Source organism: Triturus cristatus, chromosome 8 (assembly GCF_964204655.1).
Source record: "Triturus cristatus chromosome 8, aTriCri1.1, whole genome shotgun sequence".
Taxonomy (NCBI): Eukaryota; Metazoa; Chordata; class Amphibia; order Caudata; family Salamandridae; genus Triturus; species Triturus cristatus.
Genome location: NC_140591.1, coordinates 21,517,194 through 21,532,832, shown reverse-complemented (window position 1 = coordinate 21,532,832; position 15,639 = coordinate 21,517,194). Strand labels below are relative to the sequence as shown.

General features: G+C 44.0%; 1 protein-coding gene across 2 annotated transcripts in view; it reads right to left on the bottom strand.

Annotated features, from left to right (window-relative positions):
* PKNOX1 (PBX/knotted 1 homeobox 1) overlaps positions 1-15,639 on the bottom strand; it is a 244,138-nt gene that overhangs the window by 28,801 nt on the left and 199,698 nt on the right. For both annotated transcript variants that reach the window (XM_085620755.1, XM_085620756.1), the window contains one exon: positions 13,695-13,771. In XM_085620755.1, the coding sequence (XP_085476881.1) occupies positions 13,695-13,771 (77 nt within the window). The remainder of the gene's footprint in view (positions 1-13,694; positions 13,772-15,639) is intronic.

The window sequence follows — 15,639 nt, the reverse complement described above, 5'->3', positions numbered from 1 at the left end:
ACGGTATACTCTATATGCAACCGCAGGAGATCTTAGAACAATTCTCTATTTATTATCAGGACTTGTATACCTCAGATATAACACTAGGAGAGGAAGACATTCAGTCTTACGTGCAGGGCAGATACTTATCTGCTCTGAGTGAGGAGATTGCAACTTCATTGGAAAGAGATATCACAAGGAAAGAGATAGAATTGGCAATATCTACCCTACAATCAGGCAAAGCAACTGAGGAAGATTCTTTACCTCTCGAATTTTATAAATTATTTTAAGATTTATTGGTTGAACCGTTTAAACCTGTTACGCAGCACACTGGCATTAAGGGTAAGGTACCAAGTCTTGGAACATGACTCAGATAGTGTTCTTTCTGAAAAAAAATAAACCTCCTAAGGAGCGGGGGTCATACAGTCCAATATCATTCATTAATGCGGACGCTAAAATATTTTCAAAAATACTTGCCAACTGTCTTGCCCCTGTTATGTCGGCGGTGGTTTCTCATCAACATGGCTTCGTTCAAGGAAGGGATACCACCGCCCATGTCAACACGGCAGTCTCCGCTTTTGATATGACAGAGAAGAGGCCAATACCTTTAGGAATGATACTTCTAGACGCTGAAAAAGTTTTGGGATTTCTTATGGTCTATATTAACAATCGTTGGGATCAAGGGATTATATAAACAATGGATTTAGGCTCTGTATCTCAAACCCCAAACTAAATTGATATATTTAGGCTTACCATCATCAACTTTCTCAATCTTCCGGGGTACACGGCAGGGCTGTCCTCTCTCAATCCTGCTGTTCGCCTTATATATTGAAACATTTATCTTCGCTTTACAATCCAACTCCCAAATTATGCCACCGATGTCCGGTGTAATCCCGCTTAAATATATTGCCTATGCGGACGATATTGCGTTTTTTACAACAGAGCCAGCTAGAGCGATTAAGATTATTGAGGGTGAGGTGGCTAGGTTTGGCTCTGTATCCGGATATAAATTAAACACTAATAAAACAGAATTAATTCTTAATTTTAAACCTAGTGATGTAATCCATGGGGTCTGTTCTGTGGCTACTTATCTTGGGGTCAAAATCTCTGTACGAATAGATAAGCTATTTTCTCTGAATTATTAATCTTTACTAAAAGATACAGTCAAACTATTAAAGAGTTGGCATAAACTGCCTATTGGTATTATTGGACGTTCTAAAATTATCAAAAGATATTACCAACATTTTTGTATTTATTTCGATCTATTCCCCTGCGGGTTCCCAATATTTTCTTTAAGAGATTAGAGGGTGTTTTAAGTAGCTTTATCTGGGGCTACAAATAGGCTCGGCGAGCTATTGATTTGCTAAAGCTCCCATATAAACATGGAGGAGTGGATTTCCCCGACTTCAAAATGTATTATTGGTCTGCCTTTGCTGGTCGTTATCGCAGTCTTTTAAATCCGCTGCACACTTATTTATTAAAAGGTTTTATATAGCGCTGGCTAGATCCAGGGGTATCACAGCGCTTTACGGGAGTATGAGGAGGTACAATGATCGATACATTTGGTCAAAAGCATTAAATAAGAGTCAATATAAAGAGAGTGGATACATTTAAATCCATTTTCCAAAGGTCAAATAATAAACTCACGTGGGTAGAGATTGATTAGGTTCGGGTGAGTGTGTGGGGGTGAGCAGGATGAGATAAAGTAGGGGGATAAGGAGAGTGGGAGTTAGGGGAGTGGGGGAATGGGAGCTCAGAGGGGGGCCATGCGGTAAGTTATATGTCATAGGTAAAGGTGGGGTTGCTAGGGGGAGGGGAAGGGAGTAGCGTGAGGGAGGGGAGTGAGGGGGTAAGAGAGTTGGATGGCAATGGGGGAGCCTGGTGGGGCCCAGAGCAGGCTATGGTGCCAGAGGAGGGTATTACTGACCCCAGTATTTGTTGAGGAGAAACAATTACTACTTTTTCCTTCAATTTATGTTGGTAGAGGACAGTGGCATGTGTGTATATATAGAATCAATTATGCAAATTATTTCAAAAGGGTCAAATTTAAGACTATTCGAGATACTACGTACATATGATGTGCTATCTTCTCTAGATATAACTTATCATTCTATCATGATAGACTTCCCTTATAGAGCAATCCGATATTCCTAGAGGTATTCCAAGATGCTGTCGGAAAATGATGGGCTACTTATGGGATTGTTTCCCTTGGGGATCTTTTTGATCATAGCGGTTTTACATCTTTTGAGAAGTTACAGGTACAGTTTAAGCTGCCGAAATATATATTTTTTAAATATCTCCAAATTAGGGATTATTTGTCGAAACACTTCAATCTGACAAAAATATCTAATTCCGAGATCTGGGATAATTTGTGCAAGGAGCACACAAAATCTTTTATAAGCCATATGTATACATGTTTTATCGGTTATAGACAAGGTGATGGCGAAAGACTGGCGGAAAGGTGGAGCAAGATTTTGGGAATAACTATTATGGCAGGGGCTATTGAACAAGCTTTAAGCACTATTGGGGATTCAATTCATTCTATTAACTTGAGGTTACAACAATTTCGGACTGTGTGCCTGCTGTATTATACGCCAGAGAGAATAGACAAATGGGCTTTGCCAGGATCAGTCAGTGCTCGGACAAAATGTCCTAGATGTGACTTGTATGCAGCAAGTATAACGCATATGTTTGTTACATGTTCAAAATTGAGTATATTTTGGCAGCAGGTGGGTCATGTATGTTCTCAGAGATGAAGGACAGATTCATCTCTCTCTGTTAGGGAAATCATGTTTGGTTCAGAGAATTTGAGTAATGGATCTGCTCGTCTATTTTTGTTCCTACTTGTTGCAGCAAGGTTGGTAATCGCCCAACTATGGATTAGTCAGTGTTCTCCTTCTATAAATGATTGTTGGATTTTAGTTAAGGAAATATATGTTATGTTAAATTGATTTTATAAGGCGCACAGCTACCCAACAAGGGTTTCCCAGCACCGGTCTGAAGGAACAGAGAGGAACAAAAAGGTAAAAATTATTTATTAAACAACCAAAGTATGCATATATTGTTTCACTGCGGAGTGCTAATGGGAGAGAGTTTCACAGGGATGGACCCAGGTGAGCAAATAAACGACCTCCCGTCCTTGTAAGTTTGACTCTGGCAACCAAAATGTTTCCCTGGGTATTGGAGCGTAACAGACGGGAGGGTTGATCGGGATGAACAACATTTTGCAGATATTGAGGGGCAGTGCCGGCCTTGATCTTGAACATATAGACTAAGGTTTTAAACTTGGTACGGCTTTCGACCCTAAGCCAATGAAGATCTCTCAGGTCGCTAGAGGTGGAAGATGTTTTGGAAATCTGGCAAAGTGATCTTGCGGCCAAATTTCGACCCACCTGAAGCTTCTGTATTACATCCTTATTAGCCCCCAAATAGAGGATATTCCCGTAACCCAGTCTAGAGGTCACAAGTGCCTGGACTATGGTCTTTTGGGTAGGGCTGGGGAGCATCCAGATGATTTTTTTCAACCATTTCAGAATGGTGAAGCAAGTGGCTGCCACCTTCACCGCCTGCTGTTTCATCGATAATCTGTCATCGAAAATTAATCCCAAGTTGCGGACTTGATGAGTGGGCTGGGGTAGGGTACCCATTTCGGTAGGCCAGTGCTGGGGGCCCCAGAGACCTTTATTTTTACCCACTATCAGGACCTCAGTCTTTTCGCCGTTAAGTTTCCATGATGCAATGTTACTCAGACCGGCCTGAAGAACTGATGGTCCGGGCATCTTTTCCGTTGAAAGGGAGAAGATGATTTGGGTGTCGTCCGCGTAAGAAAAGGGGGAGCCCAGCCTCCTCTGCGATCACTGCCAAAGGTTTGATGTACACATTAAACAGAAGGGGGTTTAAAATGGAACCCTGGGGTACCCCATGCGGGGAAAAGTAAGTTTTCGAGGTAGCCTTAGATGAGAAGACTTGAAATGTCCGCTTGGAGAGAAAAGATGAGAGCCAGCCAAGTGCTGGACCAGAAATCCCAAGAGACTGCAGGGATTTGATTAACACGGTGTGAGACACCATGTCAAACGCGGCGCTCAAGTAGAGCAATATGAGGGCCACTGTGTCCCCAGAGTCCAGGCACTGTCGTACCAGTTCTGTAACTCCAAGAAGAGTCGTCTCAGTCGAAAAATTAGCTCTAAAGCCGGATTGGGAGGGGTGTAAAAAGTTGGAGGATTCAATAAACTGAGTTAGTTGTAGGTTTATGTGCTTTTCCAGAATTGTAGAATAAATAGAAAGCAAAGAAATTGGCCTAAAATTTGATGTCTGGGCGGGATCGGCATTTGCCTTCTTCAAAAGCGGAAGGACCATGGCGTGTTTCCAGTCGGGCGGAACCGTAGCCTCTTGTAAGGAAGCATTAAGTAGCTCTATGATTATCATCAGAGATGGTAATTCAAGCTGCTGTAGTATTGAGACAGGGAGGAGATCGCAAGGGAAGCCTGATTTAATACTACCTAAGATCTTTTTAAAAGAATTAATGTCGAGAGGCGCCCAAGATTCTTGCCAGGAGTGCTCATTCTATGACAAAATTAAAAGCTACATGGGGGCTTCTATTCTAGCGTTTGTCTTTTCAGCTTGTAATGAGGACTGAACCTGATGTTGGTTTCTTTTTTTCAGTTTTTTTTTCTTTTTTTAAAGTTTTATATCATTTGAGGCACCGATACTTCAATTGCTAATAACTGCTATTGTGAAGATTTATTTTTCTTTATTATTGTCGCTTTTCTCATGGCTATTTTTTTTTTAGTAATGTATGTGCAATTATGTGTTATGCCCTCTTGTTGACCAATAAAAAAAAAGTAAAAAAAAAAAAAAAAAAAGAAGAATGTACCCCAGGAAATACATAGATCACTCTCATTGCCTTAGTATAAGAAGTCTGAATACGTTTTACAATCCATCATGTGATGCCTGCTTAGGGACTGGCTTACCATGTATGGTTTAGCATAATCAATAAAGAGCTGGTTAGTCTTACGGAAGAACTTCGTCTGTCCGTATAAAACAGGAGTGCCTAGTCACTATCTAGCGTATGCTAGGCCCCCCTCGACCACAGAATCCGGCTGTGTGAAGAAAACTGGCAGCTCAATAGTCTGGTTCAAATGGAAAGGAGAGACGATCTTAGGTAAGTAGGATGGACTGCCCTGTTCCTATGTACTCGAATATATGGCTCTTGAACAGTGAGTGCCTGTTACTCAGTAATACACCTAAGGAATGTAACAGCTAAAAGAACAACTACATTCCATAAAAGAAACTGAAAGTCTAATGAGTGGAAAGGTTCAAAAGACCAGCCCATCATTCTGGGGAGAACCACATTCAAGTTCCAAGCATGTGCTGGAGGTGTTGTAGTGGGCATGATCCTCCATAGAAGCTTTGACTGAAGGAATCATAACAAGGGAGGAGCGTTCCCTGTTCTGAATGTATGTGGCTACAGCGGTTAAGAGAAGACTATGGATGGATACGCGAACCCTGCCTTCAGCAGATGTAAGAGGAAGGAAACGATATCCTGCACATTCACTTTAAAAGCAGCCACGAGATTTGAGAGGAAGTCGCGGACACAACTCTTCCACTTCACAGTGTAACTTGCACGAGTGGTAGATCTACGTAAAATAACCATAAACTCCCCCAGGAGGTTTAAGCATCCGAATTCTAAGACCTGAGACGCCAAACTGCTAGATTTGGCTTCCTGGAGTCTGCATGTTTGATTATGCCCTGCTGTTCTGTGAAAAAGTCTGGTCTGATGGGGAGCTTCCTGAGGGAACATTTCTAGCGGCATTGAGCACCAGGGCAGTCTGGGCCAGGATGGGGCCATTGGAATGAGGGTAATGGAGACTTGCCTCATTTCCTCACCACATATGGGAAGAGTAGGAGGAGTGGAAATGCAAAGGTAAATGTCCATGGCTAGTTCAAAAGTAGGGCATTGTCAATTGACTATGTGTACCTGGAGGCAAAGTTTAGGCATTTTGCATTTTCTTGAGTGGCGAAGAGGTCAACAGTTGGGAACCCCCACTTGTGAAAGTCTCTTTGAACGACTTGAGGGTGGAGTTAACATTTGTGGACTTGTTGATACATCCTGCTTAGCAGGTCCGCAGAGTCGTTGTCTACCCCTGGTGGGTGCTCAGACAGGAGATTATTCTGTGGCTAATCTGTTGTGTCCGGGTAGACAGCAGAGGGCAATGGGTGCCCCCTTGTTTCTGTATGTACTACATTGCTGTCAACTTATCCATCTTTATAAGGGCAACCTTGCCAAGGACAACTGATTTAATGGCTTTGAACAGTAGGTGAGGTCTCCAAGATGTGCACCCAAGCATATGAGCGAGGTATCAGTGGTAATGGTCAAGTGAGGAAGAGGGTCCTAGGAAGGCCTGCCTAGTAACAAATGGTTGCTGTTCCACCAGTGCATTGAACGCTGATTGTAGTCTTTTATCAATACTAGATATTCAAATTGGCCCACTCTTGTGACCACTGACTGGCGAGGCAGTGCTCTATCAAGCGCATGTGTAATCTGATGTACAGCACAATTGCTATGCATGATGCCATCATCCAGTTTGTTTTTTACGGTTCTTGCTGTCAATGGGCGAATAGACCTGGAATGCCATCACCCTCTGCTGGTTGGGGCATGCCTTCCCCGTCACAGCGTTTAGGACTCATCGTCAGAAGAACGCCAGAAATGTGACCGTCTTGCTGACGAGAAATGGAGTCACAAACTTGGGTAGAAAGAAGGCACGCGTTCTCAGAACCATTCAGTCTGGGTAAAAGGAGGTGTATGGAAGAGGGCCTGAAGTTCACTTACCCTCCAGGCTGATGTGACAGCCCCCAAAAAGACTGCTTCAAGGTTTAGAAGTCGTAGTGGGCAACTATGCATGGGCGCAAATGATGAACCCTTCAGAAACAAAAGAACCAAATTTGAGTCCCACTGGGAAAATCTACCGACTGGTGAAGACCAGCCTGCCACCACCGAGAGGTTTCTGACCCCCTGCAGGTGAGAGCCCTTGGTCAGAAAAACAATGCCTGCTTAGGCCAGTGGTGCCATCACCTCCCCCAAGCAGGACGGCTAAGTGATCAGCATATCAAGGCAGAAGGCTTTAAAAGCCTCTGACGCATTTGATATGCGACCCAAGGCTTCCACAGACAGGGGAAATGCCACCCACTTCCCCGGGCCCATTTGGTACCAGGACAGGCAGGTAAATTAGATAATCAAGAGGCGTGTCCCCCTCTTAGGGTAGTTTTACCCCTAAGATGGGCTACCTAATGTGGACACGACTTTTTGAATTCCACCATCTTGGTTTTGGCTGAATTACGCTCTCTGGGTCAGGGTTATGCCCACTTCCAAAAGCAAGTGGCCATATAGAGGGTGTAAACACCCTAAAAGTAAGTAGCCCATTGGCTACTACCTGTCACTCACATTAACACCCCAAAAATGTATATTTAGGTGGCACAACTGACACAAGGAACGTAGAGTTGATGGATCCAGAAGATGAGGACAAAGAAGAGCCATGTGATTTGAAGACAAGCTGTAGAATTTTGGCACCAAAACCTGCCTGCCTGCACCAGTCTTGACAACTGTGACCAGCGACTCGTCCTGCAGCTGAACAGCTTCCATGAATCCCGGGAGACTGCTAGCCCTTTGCAAATTGCGAGCAGTCTCCAATGGAGTAGAGGAGCTACTCCCTTGTTGTCCGCAGGTGCCGTAAACGCAAAGTCCGGTTTACCAAGTTACCGCTCCCTGGACAGCCAAACACAACAAGAGGACCCAGTGCTCCTGAAGGTCAGATCTGTCTCCCCATCAAGTGAGCGGACACCAGGACCAACTGGAGACACACAGGACAAACACCCGGGGTACCGGGCCCGTTGCAGCAAACAGAGCCCGTGAGAGTCCAATCCGGATTCCCACTGCACCAAGACCGAGCAGTCATCAACAGACATCGGCACTGCAGAGACCCATTTCCAGAATAGCCCAGCTAGACCGACGACCGCAAGGCTCTAGGATGCACAGAGCTCAGACGACCTTTCCACTCTTCACCTGGGCACCCCTAATGAACTGGCTGTGCCCCCTTGCCTCCAGGACCCTTGTGATCCGAACCCCCCCTGTCCCCAAGCCCCCGTCTGCAGCATGTTTCTAGGTGGCCCCCTTCTTTCCACCGGCATAGCACATAGAGCTACCAACTAGACCAGCACTTCTGCACCCGGATGCCCCAGGGCAGGTAACGAGAAACTGCTGGTGGTGCTTTGGCTGTTGGCCCTCTAAAACCTTAAGTTCAGAAGGAGAACTCCAGGAACGAACCATAAATATCGGTCTGCAAAATATGCCTTTTCTCCCACAGGGAAGCATTGCTGCCTAAAGACGCATTTAAGATAATTCTTTACTTACCTGTGAAAATTCATATTTAAAAAAGTAGCTACGTGATAACGAAGTTCTTGCTATCAAAATATACTTAAAAAGGAGTTATTTTTCTAAATATATCTCAGATTTATTCTTGAGTGTGTGTCTCATTTTTTGCCACTGTGAGTAAAACAAATGCTTCGCACTACCCTCTGTTAAGCCTAAACTGCTCGCCCACACTATCACAAAAGAGAGCGTTTAGTATCATTCATTTTGCCTCTGTAAACTAATGAGGGCTGCCTGGACACTTTACACTGTGGGCCTAGTTTTGGTCCACTAAATAAAGAGCCAGCTTCCTACATCCATCAGTTGTTGGGGAAACGGTGGAAGGTGATGCAGCGAAAGAATGAAAGGAAGGGCATATGCCTGCCAAACAAATTGCGGAGCCAACTGACTGGGGGGGCTTGAGCAAGGTTTGAACCATGCCCCCTACAAAGAATCCATAAGGGCCTTGTTAAAAGGCAAAAGAGCCTCAGTGGATGTTTGTCCAGCTGAAGGACTTCTGTAGGAATGCTGGGCTTGACTGCCAAACTGAAGTGGAAGGCTAGAGTCAAAGACAACGTCTGCCCTACACATTACCATGGCACAGGAGGCAAGCTCCCTCAATGGCAGGACCAGGGGGTGAGAGGAGCCTCAACTCAGGGGAGGTATCAAGACCACTAGCCTCTTGCAACTCATCGTACCAATTCCCTCCTTGGTGTGGCTGGCCAATCTCATCACCCATGTAGTTATCGTTGTCCAAATCAGTGCCAAACAGGGAATGCAGAGTATGTGTTCTTCCCAGCACTTGGACAGCAGCTGGGCTTGGTTGAGGTCGAACCAACTCTGACTCAAAGAGTACAATAGGCACTCTGTGAAAAGTGTCCAGATTAAGTCAAACGCCTGGGTTTTAATAAAACGTTGAGGAATCTGCGGCTAAAAGTCTCAGAACTTGCACACTACTCGCATGAAAGCTGGGCAGGCTACAATTGGGGCTGAAGGGCTCTGGAGTAGCATAGATGCCTGGTCCTTGCCCAGCAATAAGATTTATGACTTAGAACCAATTGAGCAACACCACTTGCAGGACATTAAGACGTGTACCGTACAGAGAGGGAGGAAAATCTTAGCCTGATCTTCCATTGATGAGTTAATTTTGTTAGGAATTCATGACTCATCAGTATAAATGTTTACTGATCAGATTAAATCACCTTACAGCCTTAGATAAATGTTAAACACCTCTGCTGATTCATAGCTGATCCATGAAAGGCACTATGGTAGACTAATTTAAAAAGTTTGATAGGTCATAGACAAAAACAGCTGACCCAGTTATATGGTGTGCCCAGAGCCAGCAAAATCAATCAGGTAACAGAATGTGGTCTATAGTAGTGAATTCGGCAGGCAGACCCACCACAAGGTTTCCACTAACCATGGCTAGGATTGAAAGCTGGGGAAATAGAGTTTAAACTATCTCTTTTTTTATACAATAAATAGCATTTTTAGCACTCACCCCAATGCCAAATAGTTCAGTATTTAAATTCTCTCTATAGAAGAGTAAAACATATCTCAACAGCCAAAATGTGGATCAAGATTCTCTGGCAAAACCCCAGCCTACAAAACTATGGAACCCAGACAAGAATGTTATGTTATATGAGCTTATAAAGCGCACTGTTACCCGAGGGTGTCCTGGCGCTGCATACTGTTTACCTGAAAGAGAGTCCGCCCCCCAGGAGATTCCCAGAGATTAGCCTGAGAAAAGCCAAGTCTTGAAGTTTTTTCTAAAGGATAAGAGTTCTGAAGCAGATCTTAAATGGAGCAGGAGCTCGTTCCAGGCAGTGGTGGCTCTGAGAACAGTGCTCTTTCCACCCCATCTGGCTTTGTTTACCCTGGGAACTGCTGCCAACTCGGCTTCTGTTGAGCGCAAAGATCTCCCAGGGACGTACCATTGGATACGTTCTCTTAGATCTTTAGGTCCTCTTCCATGAAGGGCTTTGAACACCGTGCAAAGAGCCTTAAATTGAGCTCTTTGTATGATCGGGAGCCAATGAAGGTCAGCAATGCCTTTCCTAATAGATACCGACCTATGAGTGCCCGTAAGCAGCCTAGCTGCCACGTTTTGAACAATCTGGAGTCTGTTAAGAAGTTTTTTATTGATCGTCAGATAAAAACTGTTGCAGTAGTCTAAGCGGGATAAAATTAATGCAGAGACTACCGATCTAAAACTTTCCTCTTTCAGGAGAGGTTTGATTTTTTTCAATGTCCTAAGGATGAAGAAGCAAGTTGATACTACTCTGCCAACCTGGTCCCCGAATGAGAGGGTATTATCCACCATCACCCCAAGATTTTTTACTGTGCATGCGGGATCTGGCAGGAGCCCCATCTCACCCGGCCACCAGGCCGGGCTCCAGAGGTTAGGATTGTTCCCAAAGATTATCACCTCAGTCTTGCCGGAGTTCAACTTCAGGCAATTGGCTTTCATCCAGTCTGTAATTGCGGCCATGCATTCCTGGCACCTAGTGGCCAGCCCCTCTTCTTTCCCTCTCTGCAGAGATAACACTATCTGGGTGTCATCCGCATAAGAGGTAATAAGCAGGCCAAAGGAGCGTATAAGGGCAGCCAGAGGTTTAACATAAATGTTAAAAAGAGTGGGGCTCAGGGAGGATCCCTGAGGAACTCCACAGGGAAGGGAAAATGGGTTAGATCTTTCCCCATCAAGGTCCACCGTTTGTGTTCTGTCTATCAGAAATGATTTCAATAGGTCACACTGTGGACAAACTTCAAGTAGCATAATTCCGGTGGCTGTGTCAAAATTGTTTAAGAGAACACTAAGCTATTCGAAACAGATTTATAGGGAATTATGCACCTCATTTAGAAAGATTGTCTAGTTCAGTGCTTAGTTTATAAAAGGATACGTTTCTGGCCCAAGGTTCTGCTTAGAAACGTGTGGCTGGAGCTACTAAATGTTGGGGTGCTGAATACCAAGGCTGTCTTGATTCTACCTCATGCCTCTTTTCATTCACCCCTGACACTCACTACCTCTTTATGTCACTCCTGTAGGTTATTTTTCATCTCTGCTTTCTACCTTTGTCACTGTCTTTCTCTTCCCACTTTTTCCTCATTTTGTGCTTTTCTTTGTCTTGCTACGGGTCATAGTCTGAAGAATTACACAATAAGGGCCAGTTACCCAACATGAGGGCCAGTGGATCCCACTTGCAACCACAGGCTCAAATTAAGCACAAGTCAACTTTAATTGGAAATTACAATTTTATCATCTACCTGCCTCTAATCTATTCACTGTTTGTCAAACCTCTGCATTAGTTTGCCAAAGACGTAAGGAAAAATTCTCATAGTTCTTGTCTCCATCTTTAAGAACTGTCACAAATGACATCAAACTACTTACATCCTGAAAAGCTTCCCACCTGCTACCATAGGCTAGATGGAGAACCTCAGACTGAAAGGGTGTAAAAGGCACAGAGGTTCCACTAAGACCACCTAAAATCTGGGAGCGCCTAGATTCTTGAGAAACCTGGAAAAGAAGGGTGCCTTTAAACAGGTTCTCTTAACACACCCTCTTGCATGGAGATACCAGGTAGCTCCAAGTAAGGTAAGCTCTATGACAACGCTGCTCCAATGCAGACAAGTCACTCAGAAGCAATTACAGTAGGTGAAGCATAGAGGGTGCAGAGAATATCATCTTGATCCACGGGGTCTCTAGGATGCCGAACAGTGGCGATCATGATAGAATAGAGATACAGAAAAAAAAAACCAGACTCCTGGAGAAGTAGGGGAATGCTTTTAGAGGCTCTGTACCACTTGTATGTTACATAAAGAGTAATAGACCTGGTTCCAGGGATGACGTTGGTCCGTACATCCAGACCTCCTATCAAGGACCTCTCTGAATAATGAGAAGCAGTTCTCCCACAGACCAAGGGAATCCCTCATACATGGAGATAACAGTCCAGAGGGCTAATGAACACGAAAGCCCAAAGAGACATTTGGAAGAACATGATAAATACATGAAGCGATCAGTGTCTGGTCACTCAATCAGCCTAGCTCTAGACGAAGCCAACTGATAGAGGAAACCAAAAACTTCTCCTCTCTTGCGTATGGCTACAACAGCTCTTTCTTTGCATTCAAGAGACTAAAATCTTCTTGAAGATGAGCACTGGGAAGACCACAAAATACTTTAGGATGGCCCCAGTCCTTGCACCTTGAGTAAGTCTCTAGCAAGGTTGCTGCAACCCATCCTACCATATCGGAAAAATAAATGTATCCATTCAAACAGCAACTGGAAACCAAGTTCTCTAGGCCACCAGTGTTGAGGACTGGGCAGGCAAAATCCTCATGCACATGGGTACAGGTCTGCTGTACAGTCCATTAGAAACCTTGGGCTCATGGCTTGCTGATAATCCAAGCCAGCAATCAAGAGTTTAATAAATGCAAGACTACAAGAGCCTTTGTGAAATCTTAAATAAAAGAACACGGTCACTGATACCAAAGACCAGAAGGGAAAGAGAGAAGGAAAAGAAATCCTTGCAATCTGCCACACAGAGAAAATTCTGCGGATTTTGAAGCTGGTGATTGTGCAACCTGGATATGGCGAACCGGAGCACAACGGTTTTTAACATTATTTTTGGTGCAGTTGTCTGAATCCTGTGAACCTGAAAGAGGAAGGGACGGGCATCTTTATAAACACCAGCACTGCCACCAAGGTCACTCCCTAATGGGTTTGCAAAGCAGTCGTTCAAGTAGATGTTGAATATCTGACCGATGACAAATCTGGTACGAGTCAGCAAACGTTTTGATCTCACCCTTAAGGATACCTCGATCTGACGAGGTTTTCTTTGATTCCAGTCTCCTTACCTCCATTGTAGAGGTGTACATAATGAGGAGTTTCCCTTTTGTATAACTGATATGACCCCGTGTTAAGAAATGTTATCACTGCTGAACTATTACTACTTCAAGTATAGCTCCTCGGCCATCTTGTAAAGTGCTCTCTGACCATGGAGGGTCTAAGACGCGCTATATGACATCTCACCAAAAGAGGAGAAAACATTCTACTCTTCTGAGAATTAACTGACCACTCCACTCAGAAAGGACTAGTTAGTACCACACACTTGGCACTGCATAAGCACCGGCCACAGAACCAATGAACACTAGCACTTAACACAGAAATGAGCAAGGTTGCTACAAGCGTAGGAGAAGTGACAACCGTGTTTGATACTCATCTGAAGATCACCTTGCACCGTCCAGCAAACACTGCATCTCAGCAGCAAACACGGACCATCATGAGCTTCTGGATGAATGTTATTCTACTCACCAGTTGTTCACTTGGAGGAGAGTGAGGTTAGTTTGCCCAGCGATTTGTTTCTTCTCATCTTCAGTAGGGTAAGGATGCTGTTAAAAATAAATACACTTTAAAATGGTGTTATACAACAGAAACAAATGATATCCTTCTAACTGATGGCATCTCATGGTATTGCACTTTTATTTCAATTCAATTCAATTAAAAAATTCTTTATTTCGGCTTTTATGGCCATAAAAGCACAAAGAAAAAAAAAAAAATACAGCACGATTTATACATATGAATCTTACAAAGATAAAGTGCGTGTGCATTACAATTTAAAAAGAATTCTGGATACGAATTTTAAAAAAATCAACTTAAAAATATACATTTTATAACATTTAAAAAGAGAGATAAAATTATTAATACATTTTGTTTACAATGATAAACTAAAATTATCCAATTGGCCCAGATTTTAATATGGATAGACGTACACACCACATAGAAAATAAATATCGGGAGACTGAATACACAATGGGCAGGCTGGTGTCATATTTTAGGAGCCTGTAGGCCTCCACACAATGCTTTGTCCCAAGGTTCCGGCATACCTGTTGTAGCCATCGGTATCTAACCTTCTTGTAAGCCGGGCAGACAAATAGTACATGTTGATCCATCACCGGAATATCTGCACAAGCCGGACAACCCTGGATCAATATGCCTCCCCATTTAGTTGTAAAGGCACGGAGTGGTAATACACTGTGCCTGAATTGTAAATAACGTTTTTTAGCAAGGGGGAGCTGTATGCCATCAAGAACAGGTTCTAGCTTGTATTGGTCTTTGGCCTCTAAAAAAGATAGGGTCAGTATGCCAGTGGTAGAATTAGCCTTTATCTGGTTAAGTTTATATTCTCTAAAGTTCTTTTACCGGGCCTTTTTGGGAGTTATCGGGCATATCGGGCAAATTGCTTCAGCATTAACCCATAGGTCCCCCATCCTCATAGCAGCCAGGGTGTTTTTAATATAGGACAGCCATGGGATTTTGCCAACTCTCTGTAGATTTAGCACCTCCTTTAGCTCTTCTCTAAAAACCCCAAGCTCTGGAGTACTCCAGAGACGTCTCCAATAAAGGAGGGGCCTAGGGCAACTTCCTCTGCAATTGGGTTGACCCCAAAGTCCATACGGAGTGGCGTCAATGGTGTACTTTTAGGGAGACCTAGTAGCAGCCTAATAAAAGAGATCTCATTCTTGGACAGGGGATCAGATGGTTGATGGCCTCAGATTTCTGCCCCATACAAGGCCACTCCCCTACCCTGGGCCTTGTAAATTTCCATTGCTGGACCCACCATTTTATGGGTGTACTTCCTAGACATCTTTGCTATCCCCCCGACTGTCTGAGCCAACTTTAGGCCCCCCCCGGCCGTCTGAGCCAACTTTAGGCTCCCCCCGACTGTCTGAGCCAACTTTAGGCTGGCCTTCTTGATTTGTGCGTTCCATTCCATTTTATCTGTGAGTGATAAGCCTAAGTAGTCAAAGACAGTTACTTTTTCTAATGGTTTCCCATCTAAAATGGGGTTTGGTCACGTGGAGTTTCCTGCATTAAAAAACATGAATTTTGTTTTCAGTGAGTTTATCTCCAAACCCCTACTTTTACAGACTAGATGGAAAATATCCAAAGCCCTCTGTATTCCCATTGGGGACTTGGTTTGTAAGAGGGTATCATCGGCGAACATCAGGGCCGGAACCTTGTTGTTCGCCAGCATAGGGGCATCTATGTCCCTCCCAGCAGTCAAAACCTCCACCAGACCATTGATAAATAGGCAAAAGAGGGTCGGGTCAGCACGCACCCTTCTCTTACCCCTCTGCCTCTTGAAATGGGATCAGTAAGCTCACTGTTTTTACCATAGCTAACTTAGCTCACCATTTTACCATACCTAACTTGGGCGTAGTTATGTTCATGGAGCCGCTTCATCTGGTAACAGAGG